Raw genomic sequence first — 16,407 nt, 5'->3', positions numbered from 1 at the left:
TGTATAAAGAACTTTTATAAAGAACGTTTTATAAAGAAAATCGTGAGGGACATACATACTAGACGATAACATTGTATGATGAAAGGTCATTTAAAAAATATTTTTGATGAGGTCAATTGACATAACAGCTGACCAATCATCAGTGCACGCTCACGATAAGCCCCGCCCAGTTATACAATTTCTGTGCCATGCAACATTAGGGACTTTTAGATTCGCACAAAGACAATGGGGATTGCTACGATCGAAGTCCTTTTAATGCACTGCCTTGAATGGACGTCACACGTATCAGTCCACGCAAATCTAAAAGTCCCTATTGAGACTACAACGGGACCCTGATTCTTGAATGAGCTTTCATTCAGAACATGCTTTATGCTGTGTGACGCAATGTCAGGCAAACATGCATGTCATACACATCACATCACACATGTGGAAATTACTGTGCTGGTGGTCGTAAACAAGATTAGCCATTCCAATCCCGCAGATCACTGGGGATAAAAACAGCTGTCAAGTTGGGCGAATTCATGTCAGGGTTTTACTCATGGAGTATGATGTAGCATTAATTCAGAGTGAAAATTTAAAAAGGGATTAAAAAGGGGAAGGAGAGTGGAGAAATTGATTCCTTGTAGTAGAAAAAGGGAGAACAAAATTGTTGTTCAGGAAAGTTGGGTTTAGTTTTTAAAAAGCCATTGGTCTTTGGCTTCAAAAAATATATCTGAATCTAATCTGCTTCTCTAGAAATTGGTTTTTATCTCTAGACTTTTATACATTCACTGCACAAAATACCAAAGAGTTTCAAAATTTTCTTACAAATTTATGCATATATTTTTCATTTCGAAATGATGAGGTATTCTGACTTGGGGCTAATACAGGTCCTGAGGTTATAACCCCAATCTTCTCACGCTCTGCTCTAAGTGAGAATGAGATTTATGAAAGTGCTTTTCGGTTCACAGACTCTTTCCCTCAATCCATTAGGTTCCAGATAATAGTCATTTGAACCCTGCCCGACATGTACTTGAACTTTTCTTTTGGAGGTACCTGCCCTCTCAAACATACAAGTGCAGTGTTGTTTGTGACATTTCAACAATGCTAGATGCTTCCATTGTCATTCTGAATTACTGTTTAGAGTTCATGCCTCTGAAAGCATGTTTGAAACCTTTGAAAGGCTTTTCAAATGCTTTCAAATCACGATATTGACTTGGACTGCCAAAACCTGAACCCTATCGACTCGTTCAACAATTGATCGCTCAAAAGAAAAGTGCAACGTAGCCGAATAGAAATTTCTGAAGGGTCACATCCCTAAATTGACCTGCATCTGAGGGTTTATATCCCGTTTGGAGCCAGATGGGCAATAACTCGTTCAATTTTATGCAGATTTAACTTCTTTTTGGTTCCAAATGATTAAGAATAGGTTTTATTTAGATTAAAATAACACAAATTAGGTGTATTTTACAGTTATGGCAAGGTAATTGTTTTGAAATAAGCTGATATTTCCTGTGGCCTTACCATTAATCGTGTCTCCATTGTCTTCTGTGTTTTGTTTGTATACAGGATCAGCCACAGTATCCCAACATGCCAAATCAGATGGGTCAGAATCTAGGCCAGAACCCTATGGGTCAGACCTTATCGGACCATGCTGCCTACCCCCAGCACCCGAGACCAACCCAACAGACGCACAGCACCCCTAACCCAGGAGGCCTAGCAGACGCCAACCCGCAGTACACGCCGCAGAGCAGCGTAGAGTCCCAGGGGCAATACCACAGCGCACACTCACAGCTACAAGCACAGCAGCAGCAACAGCAGCAGCCTCAAGGGCAGCAGCAACATCTATCACAAGGGATACAGCAGGAGAGGCCGCAATACTCGCAGGTCGCTGGTGCAGCCACGGCAACCCAACAACAGACACCGTCGCAAGCAACGACGCAGCAGTACCACACGTCAATGGCACCGGGTGCTGCGGGGAACCGACCAAACGCAACGCACTGACGCTCTAACCTGCGGGACCCGCGTGGGAAAGCGATTGCTACGTTGCGCCCTCCCCTGAGAGATTAGCCAAAATTGACTGTGCTACTCAGCGAATATGCATTCCATCTTGTGAGACTGCTTGTGTTGCTCTATCAGTGCTGAAAACCCACCTCTCATTAAAGATCGCTCGCTAGCTACTATCCTGCATCTTGAGCTCAGCTGTAGTATTTAGTTGATAAACCTGGACAACGTCGTCAGAGAGCCTCTGATGGCATTACAGCGGTCAAACAGCGAGAAGAAGAAAAGACTGTAAACCTGAGGAAGAACGTGATGATACTTATTCCATCGTATATGCCAGTATAAAAGATGTCGAGAAAAAAAACCTAGTCCATTATCACAGCAATAGTCTGTATATATATATGATATGACATGGGCAAGATCAAATATGTTTTCTTTGCAAAAGTACGATAAATGTGATCTGTATGTCTATATGATACTGAAGATGCCTACTTGTATGATCCAAGTTATGTACTGCTGAACTATGTTCTTTGTTTGGCTAAGTCAAATAGCCAGGATGTGCCTATTTGTTGTTACGATTATTGTTCTGTATTACGCTGATTGCCGTACATTGATGAAACTATCGAATAACCGTAAAATAACGCAGTGAAAGGAACTAACGATCGATATACCACACTCGAAGTTTACTCGTCAACACTTTTACTAACCACTTTATATTTCATTAGATCTTACGTACACTGTAGCTGTAGAATTAACTTACTTCGTAGAACCGTAACCTTTGAGTTATCAGCCACATCTGAAGAGGCATGAGCCAACACTTTTCCGTACCTTAATTTGTTGCACGACTCGATATATTTTTGATGGAATTGTTTGATATGTTTGTGCCTGTCACATCTACATTTACTCCAAGGTGCTCTTTTAAATGATACTTGTTATTAAGTTTACATATTTTGTTGTCATTTGTTGTCTTGTCTTTACGGCAATTTTTTGACGGATAGCAAATTCTGTTATAAGATTACCTGCTTCCTGAAACGCTAGTGATTTAACACAATCCCTTCCTTTTGAGCTCAAAATGTTGAGCAATGTTCTGTAGTTTTGGTTGTATGGAACTAAAAGAATGTTAGGTTTCTACTTTTCCCTCCTGATGATCGCCCATTTCCTGGGGCAATGGTTATTTTAATGCCATCGCTCCTGATGTTAAACCGTATTAGATTATGCAGTCATCGGCCTCTACTGTGGAACTGTGAAAAATGGATATGTGATGCTAGTTTCACTTCTGTCTCTTTGTCCCCCCAAATTCCCATGATTTTCCTAGGATCACCTGTAAAGGATCATCGATACCTGATTTTAATTAGAGCAGTTATTGCGCTGCCATCTGCCTTAATGATATCCTGCAGATCAATCTAATCCCAGGTACTCAGTGATTATCTTCCCATCTTGTTCAAATCGATTTCCCTGAGCTGCCAGAGAAGTTCCATCTTTCCAATTCCATCTTTATTCAATTTTGAGGCCCCGTACTTCACTCCATTTCTGGGGTTTTGTCATGTTTTCTGTTCACACAATATCGTAAAAATTATATGATTTTAAAAGAATTTAATCATCCTCACATGACACCTTCCTTTTCTGAAAAAACATCCAGCTTCTCATTCAGTTCCATAGTTCCCTAGCTGTCATTAAATTGGCAACACAAATTGGCAACATATATTTATTTTCTACATTTTTAGAAACTTTTCACATGTGTTACTTCCGAATTTTCTTCTTCGTATTTAAGTAAAAAAGGTTGTGCTATCCAGTTAAACTGTTGTATTTTTTAACTGATTTTTTTTGTTTAAGAACAAGATGATTAGATTAAGTATGTTTACATCTTCCAGTGGTATGTGTTAATGGCTACCCTGATTATTATTATCACATTTAAATTCAATTTGAATTAAAATGATTTTAGCTTTCTATATACCAAAAAAGAAAGTGTTGGAAAAGGTCCCAAATTGGTTTGATTAGTCTGTTATGTTTATTTTTAAAAAAACAGAAGATGGAAATTAGAATTAAGAGAAAAATGCTAAGTTAAAGGAGATCTTCTTTCGATGTTAAAGCAATCTGAGATTTCCATAATCTGTTTTTGTCTGATTAGTTTGTGAAAGTTTCAAACCAAGTTTCAAATATCTGTGTTGAAATTATCAAAGAAAGTACATAGTTTGCATCATTATCTTGCAACTCTATCCAAAGTTTTTTGTTTCTATGATCGTTTATAAAGAATTGGAATTGTGTGAATGTGCAATTTATATTTTTCTTGTTAATTTGAGTCGTGCACATGATGTTGTCTTCAATTATGATTTCACAATATTTAATTGCTTCCAAGAAAACTGTGTATGAGTGAATGGAGTGCTTGAGTTTGATTGGAGTCGAGTGTGGAATGTGTTTGATGTCTTTAAAGAGTCGTAATGAAGGATGAATTATGCGCATTTGTGTACAGTAACTAAATATAGACTTGAATTTTCAGACTTGTATGCATCAATCTTCGGTCGTTTTTTAATATATACGAGATATAACGTGTAATGTCATGTGATGTATAGAGGAAAAGAGAAATAAAGATTTGATTTTGGAAGACAAAAACAATTCTTCAGAAGGAAAACTTTGTGTGATATCTCCCCCTTAAAGTTAAGAACTGTTTCACTTACAGGCAGTATGTATCTGCTATCTACTGTGATATTAATAAATATATCTACTATATAGGGATTATATTTGAAATGCATGATGCATTTACTATCTTCAAACAAAAATTGTCATTCCCTGTGAAGTGTATCTCACTGTAGTATTTTCGAGAGGTTGAGAGAAATATATATTGTTTGTTTCCAACTCTACAAGCAGAACAATCAAAAGGGGACTTGGAAAACACTTTTTACTGGGAAAAATAGGGTAAAAATAACTACTGCTACATAAGAACAGCAGCCCAAAACGAAGGAAAACAAAAAATAAAGAAGAAAAATATGAAATTGGTTTAGAGGAGATGTTTTGATGTTTAACTTTATTCACGACAAAAATATACTGCAAGAGAAAACAAAATTATGAAAACGGAGCAATATCCTGATATATATTTTCAAACTAAATATCAATTTCGAATCTGATTATTTATGTATTTTCCCTAAAATATTTGTTTTTCCAAGTCATGTATCAAACTACCGGACTATTCTCGGCAGATAATGTATTTAAAGAATATGACTAATGACTTGTTTGTTTCAACAACGTTCTATCAAGATATGAATCGTCGCAAATGTGGATGAAGTAGTTCTGTAGTATTAAGCGATATGTTGCTTACAAGACCAATGTTTTGCCTTGTAGGATAGCTGTCAGTCATTGGAGCACTTTATGGTGTTTGCACATTCCATCTAAGTTGCACTTAACGAAGAAAAAAGGAAATATATTTATGCACACTCACTAGATATCCCTATTGTATCACACTCTTGTAAGTTGATGAACTTCTCATGAATTCTTAGTTTCTGTCCCCAAAATGTGGCTCTTCTCACAATCTGGTAGTTTGAAATAGCCTAGTGTTCCATCATTTAGATAAAATGTTGGCATGCATCAATTATGAACGCCATCATGATATGGAGTGGGCATTACTTCTGCTGTTCATACATTATATACATAATAGTGTTGTAGTTCGTTGACAGTGGCGTGCAGCATGCATAGCCATCTACATAACATTCATATTGTAAGAATAATAAGCGTTTGTCTGAATACCGTAGTATCTAATATATTTGGATCTCACATACGATGTTATCATAGGAAACTCTGTGTTCCATTATCATAGTCATATCCCTCACCTTGCGAGCATGAAGATGAAACCCTAATCCGTATTTCCATGTTGTCTGTTCGGAGCCAGAAGGGCGTTAACTCCGCTCAAGGAATTGAGTTGACGCCCTTCTACTTCCAAACGGACGATATGACTATAGCTGTCGATCTGTCATTGCACAATTCATGCAGTGTATGAGGTGGGCTGTGAAGCTATTATATTCCAATTCTATTAACACAAATGTAGTGACGATGAATAATAATGGTCTAACTTTATAGGTATAGGTAGGTTTAGGTAGAGAGAGTGAGATAACCGCTCCATGAGTTATATCGTTTATGGACAGAAGGACGGAAGATCTTGAATTGCAAGTTGATATTGTTATTACAGTGATGTTAACGTATATGTACGATGATGAGGCGTTGTTGTTGCCGTGGAAACAAGAATTCGGCACTGGGGAAGGCGGGATGCTGTATTTTGTTTGGAACCAACCTGTGTGTGAGATATTAAAAAAACTTTGATTTAAGATTTGGGGTATACAGTACTGCATATAAGACATACATGAATAAAAGAAAATAAATCACGTTGCATCCTGAAAAAACAATACTTTTGTTTGTTGCTTTGCTTTTTTTGAGTCAGTTTGAACAGAATGAGAGAGTCTTGATATGTGAAATATTCTATTATTGTTATGGATTGCTAAGTATGAGATAGGGAGAGTGAGAGAGGATGAGGATGAGGAGGAGAGAGAGAGAGAGCGTAGAAGATTCAGGGAGGGGCAAATGAAGTGGAGAGAGGGAGTGAATAAAAGAAGAGAGAGAGAAAGGAGGAACAAGGAAAAATAATAAGAGGAGAAATGTGGAATGAAAGGAAATGTAGAGTGGACAAAGAAACCAAATAACGAGATGGAGTGATACATTAAAAAGATGAGAGAAAGGATGGGAAAGAATTAAATGAATAAAAATGTGGAGGGAAATGGTTAAATGAGATAGAGAATGGCAAGCCAAGAAAGAAAAGATTTAAAGGCTGAGAGATAAGATAAATGAGTGAAAAAGATTTAAAGATATAAGAAAGAAACTGTATTTTGTCTTTTTGCCTCCCATTTCATCTATCTCCCTCTCTCTATCTCTCTCTCTCTCTCTCTCGCTCCCTCCCTTTCTCTTTTTCACTCTCTCCATCCCTCCTTCCAATCACTTCTTCTTTTCCTCTCCATCTTTAATTCTCATCCTGACCACTGTTGGCTTACTATTTTCATCCTTGACATTGCTTTTCTTGACCAAGATTCATAGGCTAAAATGAGAGCATTTCTCTTCTAATACCACTTGTATAAGAGTCCAGTAAACACAATGTAAAATATCTGCAATCTCTTTCCCCATCACTCGTTTCTTCTCCTGATCTTTACCAATACCCTTTTACTATTTTCATCCTTCAAATTCCGATAAAACTGAGCTACAGAGATGATGAGAGCAGGTCTCTACCAACCCATTTATTATTTAATGGGTGAGAGAAAAGAAGAGTTCATGTAAAAAGTCTGCCATAGAGGGCACTTGTCAGGTTTTTCTCCAAGTCACCACCTTTGGATTTTTCTCTTCACTTTCAGCAAAATGGATTGGTGGTCACGGTGAAGTTGGTTATGTTATTTGATAGAAAGACTTGTTCAGCAAAGGAATCTGATCTTTAAGGCTGGTTTTAATCCCCCATCTCCAATAAATAAATAAAAGAAGAAAGGAGAAGAAGAAGGAGTCGAAGACGGAGGAGAAGAAGGAAAAGAAGAAGAAGAAGAAGGAGTAGAAGAAAAAGACGAAATAGAAAAAGAAGATTTTTTTTGGTTATAATTTGGTACTCTCTTTTTAGACTCTAAATTATTTGTTTACAAGATGATATCATATGAAAGTAATTTCATCCTTGAACTAGAAAATGGACAGAAAAATTTCTTCGACGAAGTAAAAACTTAATAAAAAATGTAAAAATATGTTTGACAGTTTCAAAAAGTGTATCTCGTTGGTCCTCATCAGCACTGAAATTTGGCCTATGATTCAGACGCAAAAATCTAACCTTTGTTTGCCCAAAATCAATAGTTGAAATGAATTCAGTTAACAACTGAATTATAAATTTGATGTTTTTTGCGCATTTCGTAACTCAATAATGAAAAGTGGACTAGTTGAATTGGGGTCTTTGTTGAATATAGTACTTTTAGATGTAATCTTTGATATGCCACATTCTCAAGAAAAATTAATTAGGACAAATCAATTTTTCATCAACTTGTAGAATTACAGAACTTGGTAAGGGAATGCATAATTTAGTTTATTGTAGCTCTTTTCTTTTATATGCGCTTGTGACGATTCTCGTTCTCAACGGAGGGGAAAACACGTAACATCTCTGTTCCCAAAATACCTGAATACCCTTCTCTCCTCCTCCCTTTTTGTCTCTCTGTCTTCCACACACACTCTCTCTCTCTTTCTCCATTTATGTATCCCTGTCCGTCTCTCTCTTGCTCTCTCCTTTGTTTTCCATTATCATTATTCATCTATTTCTCTCTTCTTATTGCCATTTCAAGGGAGGTAAATTACTGTTACCTTCCATTACGTTACCGTCTCCCTCCCCCATTTCAAATGTTTTTAAAAAAATATATATAATAATCCCCACACAGCGAACACATAATGCCAGTCAAACAAATGGAAGTTGATCACATTTTCCCTCCAGTCTCTTTCACTAATAAAGTCATTTCTTCACCCATGAGAATTTTAGATTTGATTGCAACAGTCGAGCATGTCACTCTAGGCCTGTTTTCATCAGCTCGAGTTTGACAAATAACCTGCTATTTTTATTATCCCAATAGCAAATTAATCAGTTAATTTGCATCCTCATCAGCCCGCAGTTGCAATTAGCAGGATATTTGGTCGAGAAAATATCCAGAAAAATCTTTGTCTTGTTTCCAAAATATCCGGCTATTTGGGAAATAGCGGGCTAATTTTGTGCCTGTCCGAGCTAGTTTGTGATGAACATATCAGTCTGGTGAAGACGCAATTTCGAGCTTTAGGATAATATCCAGAGTCTGAAAATAGCAGGTTATTTGGCAAACTCTTTTGGGTCGTTTTGGTAGCCAGATAGCCCAGTTTAGTTTTTCCACGTACCTATTAAAGCAACAGCTTATGTCGTGCCCAGATTGACAAAATTATTTTTTTAGAAAAATGCAAACATGCATTCCAATGCCTCAATCACACCTTTGCGTATTTGACTTGCATATTGCTGTGTTTTTATGGCAAGCCGTTTTAACATTCATTCCTATTTCTTGTAAAACAATAATAATTCTTGATATCAAGAAATAGGAATCAACGTTAAAATGGCTTGCCATAAATACGCAGCAATACGCAATCCAAATACGCAAAGGTGAGACTCAGGTAATAAGGAGGCGTGAGTAGTCATTAACATATTTAAGAGAAGAAAAAGTACATTTTATTCAGATCGAAATAGAGGACATATATATTACTTTGCTTTCATTTTCAGAACATGACTTGAAAACAAAGAAGTCAAGGAAATGGACAAACACGATGCACATTGAGAACCAAATTCTTGAGAAAATATGTGGCTAGTCCGATACTTTGTGTATGATAATGCAATGTGAATGTGCAGTACATAGATTACAACACAGTTTTGAGGCGGATTTAAACATACAAGTAGAAAATACATCAAAGTATTATTCAGACCTAATGCCTATCTTCTTCTGGGTGATATTCAGTCTCTCACTTTTATTGATTATTCCCATTTTTCTTGGTCTGTGAGAGAGATTAGAATATGCCACAAAATTGTCTGTTCGGAGCCAGAAGGGTGTCAAATCATAAAATTAAACAGACCTAATGGCCTTCTGTCTCCAAACAGACAAAAACATTACTACAACTAATATTGGCTTGTGAACCGACAGCGGTTATAGGAGTATTATCTCTTTAGCAATGTTTTGAATCTTGCATTTTTGATCACGGCAAACATGAGGCATTTTATTGTGCAAAATCCATTAACTTACGACCTATAACTTTCTACCTGCATAAAGGGAATATAAAATAGAATTTCTTTCATCTGTCCTTAATGCTACTTTCTAATATGCTACGTTTACATCTGAATTGTTCAACCTTAACTTCTTGCTTTAATACTAATACGCTAAAATCCCTACATACAGCTGGCTTTAAAGTTCTATATAGATATCTTTTTAAGAGTTTGACAAAAATGAAAAGAATGGTAATGTCATTTAAATACAGCTCTATAGAATCAACATGGAATAGGTATTTTATAATTATTTACAGAAATATTCAAAATCAAACTCCATACGCCACGACCCAACATGATCCATGTTTTACCTGAAAGTGAATTATTTGGTGCAGTCTGTGTAGATAGATTTTCTCTTATTAGTCAAGAAAACCACACAGCTTAGGCAGAAAAGAGGCTGAAAAAAATTAATTATCACAGGATCGAGCCTCATTCAGATATGACGCGCCAAAACGGCAGCATTTTTTTTTTTAAACGCCAAAAAAATGCAACGTATTTCACATTTAGCTCTGTTATAACGCAGAGCTAAGTGAATATGCGAAGGACCTTTGTTCCCAACAGTTGCCATTCATTTACATTTTTTTTTAAAGAAGAAGAAAAAAAAAAGAAGATTATTGCGGTGGTTTTTCACGTCATATCTGAACAGGCTTTTAGAGAGTTAGATTAAGAGATGTATAAAGCTACTGCTTGAGTGCATAACATGAAGTTGAATTCTTATTTGTTTACTTCGACATCAACTACAATAGACATTACAAAGAGATTAACCAGTGAGGGGGAATCCCCAACATATCCCACAGATAACCCAAAACATGAAAAGGGAATTTCCCAGTGATTAATCCCATCATAAAAATTACCATCGATAACAATTAATGGCATTTTCATTTCAAAGCAACCAAAGGGGTGAAGAAATATGACTTTGAAAAAACGAAAAATGAGAGAGGACGAATAATAAAATAACCCAAGATACCTGAATATAAAATTCATGTGCAATACCAATCAAAGACTTTTAAAGCTATGGACATATTGTACAGATAGCAGTTTCTCATTACCATAGTAGCAATAAGATAAATTAACCCTGAAAAGAGGCACAAACCATAAACCAATGCCAAAAAATAGAAAGAGGGGCATAGTAATACTTTGACGTACAATTCATGATGACAAATACTTTCCATGCAATATTTACTGAAATGCAGAAAAACATTCATGAAATTAATTCGTCATTATGATTATGATAGCTTAATACATGTATACGATTATCTTGAATTTGGTCAATTAAAAAGCACACATGGTTTGTGAATTTGGGCCTGGCCATTTTTTATCTAAGTGTACATGTTCTCCTCTACATGAATAACATAAATGGCAAACCGTATCAAGACAAAATTAGATCTGTGATCTAACCATTTCCTTCTTCATTACATATAAATACATCAGCGGTTGTCCAGGCTATTTTCATTCATAAAACAATTTGAAAATCTCTCCATCAACAAAAACTTAAAACTTGTCAAAATAATCACCACACAATCTTAGGGAGCAAAGTAACATATTACTTGATTTGGCGCCATGTATGAATTGGCAACACTTTTATTTGCACATTTAAGATAATAATTGGTCAATGAGCTACCTCTCTGTAAGCGTGTCACAGTTGAAGTGAACAAATGAAGGTTAATTTGTGACCATAATTATAGTTTTGTTATGCAGTATGATGTGGAATAATTTTTTTTTGGTGCAAATGAAGAAAAAATGTGCAATGAGTAATATCTGATTAACATTTCTCTTGAGAAAAAGTAAAAGCAGAAAGAAAAAAACAAGAAGAGGTAACGACTAAGAACAATGTTTAAAAAAATAAAAATGTTAAAGGAATTGGCAGATTGTATATTTAAAAACACAATTAGCATACATGCATTTTCTCACTCGTGCATTTTCGAAAACTATCATCTTCACAAAAACAGCAAAAATATTTAATCTTGATTTTTTTGTAAATTATCATCAATCTCTCAACTGTCACAAAAAAACACTTGTGGCAAGCGAGACAACGAATATTTGACAACTGAATGATACGAGAATGACATTCAACTGTATTTTGTTTAATGTTACGTAATATAGGATATACTTAAAGAGTAAATGTAATTGGTAAAACCCTCAAATGTTCCATTTACAAAAGAAGAAACACATTGTGACACTAACATGAAACACATTAAAAATTTGTTCCAAACATTATAATTACTGTTTACAGGAATGTGAAGAATACTTAAAAGAAAAGAAAACAAAGTGGAATATTATATTCATCACATAATTTAATTTTAAAAAAAAGAGATTACGCTGAATTAAAAAAAATTTGTGAGAATATTTTGAATCATGAATTGTTTAAACTGGTGCTTTGTACGATATCCTGAAAAAGTGGATATCTCTTAGAAATATTTCTGTTTTTAGATTGTCCATTACATCTCGAAAGCATGCAATACCAAGAAGTGTCCCAATCCCTAGTATAAATTAAATTAAGTAAATTCTCCATTTAAACACAGAAAAGAGCATTGTTTAAAGGTCATATTTCATATTGCTAGTGTTGAATCAAACATAAGGGGAATTTACTGTTTCAATTCATATTAGGCTTTCAATTATTTTTATCAAATTCTATTTCACGTGGTATCACAATGTCACTTTGACAGAATGGCATATTAAAATTTGTTGATTTCACAAAGCAATCAACACCATGTGGTGTACATTTCATATCATATGGGCGAGAATTTATCATGATTACTATGATTACAGGAGCAATGGACCGAGAAGAATATGGAACGCATTCTCGTTCAATTCTAAACAAATCTTTCTTACGATGAGTTGAAGGGATCATTAAAAGCAGGTATCGTCGGGCAAAGTCGTTATATACTCTGGTCACGCCACTTGACCGACTCCAAATTGACCGATGACCAATAATATTGTCCATTCTGGGTGATGGTTAATGTTTTATTTGGACAATCTGGTATCCATCTCATCGTTGGGACTATTCAAGTCCACTTTTTGATGAACACATGTTGCAGTCTAAAGTCGAGCTGTTGGTTGATAAGGACTGTCGTGACATGGTGACCTTTGAACCTAGCCTGGGAACGTTGAGGGCTGAGAACAGATGCTTCCCGGGAAAAGACCACCTGCGGGCTTGGTGAGCAGATTGGACTGTTTCCTCAAGATATGATAATGAAGATGATGTAATGGTGATCTGGCAATGAATGATGAAGATGACAAAGATGATGATGAAGATGATGGTGATGATGATGATGATGAAGATGAAGATGAAGATGAAGATGAAGATGAAGATGAAGATGATGATGATGATGGTCTATCGTTGCCTATCCCATTCTGATAGATTGGATTATCTGAAATATTGCTGCAATGAAAAAGGGAAATAGAAAAAAACAATAATGGTTAATGCAATCATAGTCAATTATACATCAATTATTGACAACTGAATTGCAACACAACACAAATGTATCCCTTGATTAAGCATCATAACACTGCAGAGTTCTATCTTCTAAGATCCGAGGTAAGAGAAATGCAATCAGCTAAAAGATATTGCCTTTTGAGCATGTAGTTGAGTGACTTTGTATGATAGAAAACTTAGAATATATATGTTTATATATAATTAGAGTAATTACCTAATTTTCATTCGGTTTCTTTACATGTTTAGAGCTCTGCATTTACAACTACGTACAACTACGTTGCCCAATTGATCGTGAGCCCGGCAGCCACTGAGCAGCGCGAGATCAACGTTGCTCTATCCCTTATTGTTGAACGCCAAACAAGGTAGCAGCAACTCCCGTCTTTTCACGTCTTTTGGTATGACGCGGCTGGGGTTCGAACCCACGACCTCCCGGTTGTAAAGCGGACGCCCTTCTGACTGAGCCAACACACCGGTATGAAATGTAGCAATGTAACAGATCTTCTTTTGTTTCGTTTACAGCGGTTTTTCTGGACATTGCCATAGTAAACGCGTGATTTTAGCAGTGCAGCATGCTTTGTTCATGTACATTTGTTTAGGTTCTATTATAATGTAAAATTTAAGGAAATGTCATTGGAGCATTCAAAGAAATGTCACATAAATTTAGTCCAAATAAATTTGACCTCCACCTTTACAATGTGAAAGTTTCAGTCTAATACAGGTTACACCTATTGAGTTATTAATGTTCAAAAGTGGTCCTTTTTTTAATTTCTTTTACAAGTAAAAGAATTTGATTTTTTTCCCCAAAGCTCTTTTAGAGTTGTCTGGAGGGTAATTGCTCACAGTTCTGGCTATTTTGTTGTTGTGCTTCTCTTTTTCTGCATCTTACCTGATCCACAAACAACGAATATGAAGAGTCCAATTAACCACGGCCCAACAGGGTAGCCTTCCTCACTTGCTTTCTGCACATGAAATGGATCGAAAAACAGAAATATAGATTAATTAATAAAGATCGTTTCAACGGTTTAGTGACACAAAGACGTACATGTAACTCCATATTTTGCCAAAATGAGTATTTGATATCAAAATGTTCAAAAAAATGTGAGCTTTCCAGAAAACACAAAGACTCAACTCCACCCAAAACCCTATTGAAGTCAATGGCTAGTGAAGCATAGACTTAACTCCTTAAGGCCCTAGTGCTCAGTGACACATAAAACACTTTTTCTCAAAATGGCAAAATGGAGTTGCGTCTTTGTGTCACTGACCCTTCGATTTGATAGATTCACATGCAATCATCATTGACACTCAGAGTTTTCAGGATTTATTTTCAGGTCAATGGCATACTCCTGCATCACTCATTTCTATTACCTCAGATCCCAATAATAGCTGCAGTGCTTGTCTTTAAATATCTCTTCTTTTATAGTTGTATCATTTGCTAAAAGTATCCAAAACATAGGCCTACAGACTCAGGTTTTGGATAGGGGTAAACTGATATGAAAGTTAAAGCCAGGCTGCCATAGACCCGATCATACAAGTACTCGCTTGAACAGGTACAAGCTAGAGCTCGGAAGAACCAATCATTCAAGGCAGCATTATACAGCTGGATTAAGAACTGTCAAACATTGTAACTTTTTTCTTCCAAGAACTATATGTGATTGGTATTAGTTGCCCCTTTAAGATTCATACAAAAATTTCTCTGATAAGTTTTAAAGCTGCCCTTAGAAATCCCTAATAATTAATTCATCGTCTGCACCCCATGGGATTTAAGGTTCAGAAGATGAAGGTCATCTTGGACGACCTTGAACAGCTAGAGGCTGTACAATGGTAATTTCTTACAAAAGGCAATGGTATCTTCAAAATCGTTTTGAAGTATCAAACTTGAAGAATGGTTGGCTACAGCAGTACAAAAATTGATATCAAATCTTTATAGATTTTTTCAGATTACAAAATAAAAAAGGTCAAGATTTTCTGCATTAAACTACTGTTAAGTAGAAACATTTGCAGTACATTAATTTTCTTGGATTTCATGCTAAGATCGGCAAGCAAATTTTATGACTCCCGAAAAATATAAGAATGACTTATTTTATGCATGTTTTGAACGGATATTTTTAGGATAGTGTCACTCGTATGCACACTTGCTCTCTCTGTCAAAATCTACAGGATGAAAGACAATTTATTTTTTAGAAATGCAAGTTAGAAACTTAGAAGTTAGAACTGAGTCAGTGAGTGTTAGACTAAACCAAAATTTCTGCAACAAGTTTCTATTTCGGATTGTTGGTAATTGCCACTTTGGCTTTCTTCGAAATTGGAGTCGAGTGTGTCAGCGTAATGCACTTTTGCAACGGGCGTGCATCATTCTGTCACATGCCCTAGCGTCCACACTTACTTACTTTATGAAAATAACAATTAGGTCTAGTTACTTAGTTAGTAAGCCGTCTTAGGCCAAGGCGTCAAGATGTGTCAAGAGTTCGCCGACTTTGTTTAGTGGACTCTCTGCACACGGTCACACCCCCCCCCCCCCCCCCCCTCCCCTTCTTCTTTGTTGAATTCCTCCAATCTGGAGAACTTTTTATAGTCTACTAATAGTAATATTAATAGCTATTACGGAAAGTAAGTATCAAATTTCACATGAAAATTTCTGGTATTCAAGTAACAAGTGACTATGGTCCTTGGCTTGGCCCCGGCATTTTCATATACAAATGCCTTTGCAATGCACTGCACTGGCTGCGAATTTGTTGCATGCACAGCTGCAGTGTGGCTGTGGCACGAGTGACAATTATGACCAAAATTCCTCACACACACAAGCGACACGTCTACTCTTTTTTTCTTCATACTTACCAATGTTTTCGGGACATTCCCCCTCTTTTCAACATTCTTGCTTGCTTTGTCATTTTGCGTCCTCATTCTCTGTTTGCTAGGCATTTTGATAAATAATTTGGTTTCCTAAATATGACAGAAAATTATTAAAAGAGTGCAATATTGCGGATTCTCGATTCACCGTTTCAGCTTGTAAACGCTCAATCCCACGTCAGCGGCTGGAGTGATCGCATTTCCCTTTAAATTCAGAAAAATATTTAATATACTTTATCAAATAAATTTGTTGATTAATGTAATGTTTACTAAATAATTACTAAAGGTCAGATAATTTAATTTAAGGCTAGTAAATATG

At 36.0% G+C, this 16,407-nt stretch overlaps 2 protein-coding genes across 3 annotated transcripts in view; one reads left to right on the top strand and one right to left on the bottom strand.

The window, feature by feature from the left end:
* Positions 1-6,371, top strand: part of LOC589987 (protein bunched, class 1/class 3/D/E isoforms) — a 40,525-nt gene extending 34,154 nt beyond the window's left edge. For both annotated transcript variants that reach the window (XM_789612.5, XM_011680330.2), the window contains exon 4: positions 1,549-6,371. In XM_789612.5, the coding sequence (XP_794705.2) occupies positions 1,549-1,983 (435 nt within the window). In that variant the 3' untranslated portion in view covers positions 1,984-6,371. The remainder of the gene's footprint in view (positions 1-1,548) is intronic.
* Positions 6,372-9,197: 2,826 nt separating this feature from the next.
* LOC115922589 (stress-associated endoplasmic reticulum protein 2-like) lies at positions 9,198-16,286 on the bottom strand. Its single transcript, XM_030981728.1, has 3 exons — positions 16,077-16,286; positions 14,128-14,200; positions 9,198-13,187 (listed from the first exon to the last, which is right to left on the bottom strand). The coding sequence occupies exons 1-3, from the start codon at positions 16,158-16,160 to the stop codon at positions 13,150-13,152; spliced, it is 195 nt and encodes a 64-aa protein (XP_030837588.1). The 5' UTR covers positions 16,161-16,286; the 3' UTR covers positions 9,198-13,149.
* Between the last annotated feature and the right edge of the window lie 121 nt (positions 16,287-16,407).

Source organism: Strongylocentrotus purpuratus, unplaced genomic scaffold, assembly GCF_000002235.5.
Source record: "Strongylocentrotus purpuratus isolate Spur 01 unplaced genomic scaffold, Spur_5.0 spur5_scaffold_12, whole genome shotgun sequence".
In the NCBI taxonomy this organism is placed as follows: Eukaryota; Metazoa; Echinodermata; class Echinoidea; order Camarodonta; family Strongylocentrotidae; genus Strongylocentrotus; species Strongylocentrotus purpuratus.
The sequence above is the reverse complement of the archived record's forward strand: the minus strand, read 5'-3'. Positions and strand labels throughout refer to the sequence as shown.

Bases quoted from the DNA above. Each gene is read 5' to 3' on its own strand.
- LOC115922589 (XM_030981728.1), bottom strand. From the start codon at position 16,160: ATGCCTAGCAAACAGAGAATGAGGACGCAAAATGACAAAGCAAGCAAG. The intron at 14,201-16,076 runs GTAAGTATGAAG...TTTCATGTGCAG, and splicing joins GGAATGTCCCGAAAACATTG to AAAGCAAGTGAGGAAGGCTA. The intron at 13,188-14,127 runs GTAAGATGCAGA...TTTTCATTGCAG, and splicing joins ATTCGTTGTTTGTGGATCAG to CAATATTTCAGATAATCCAA.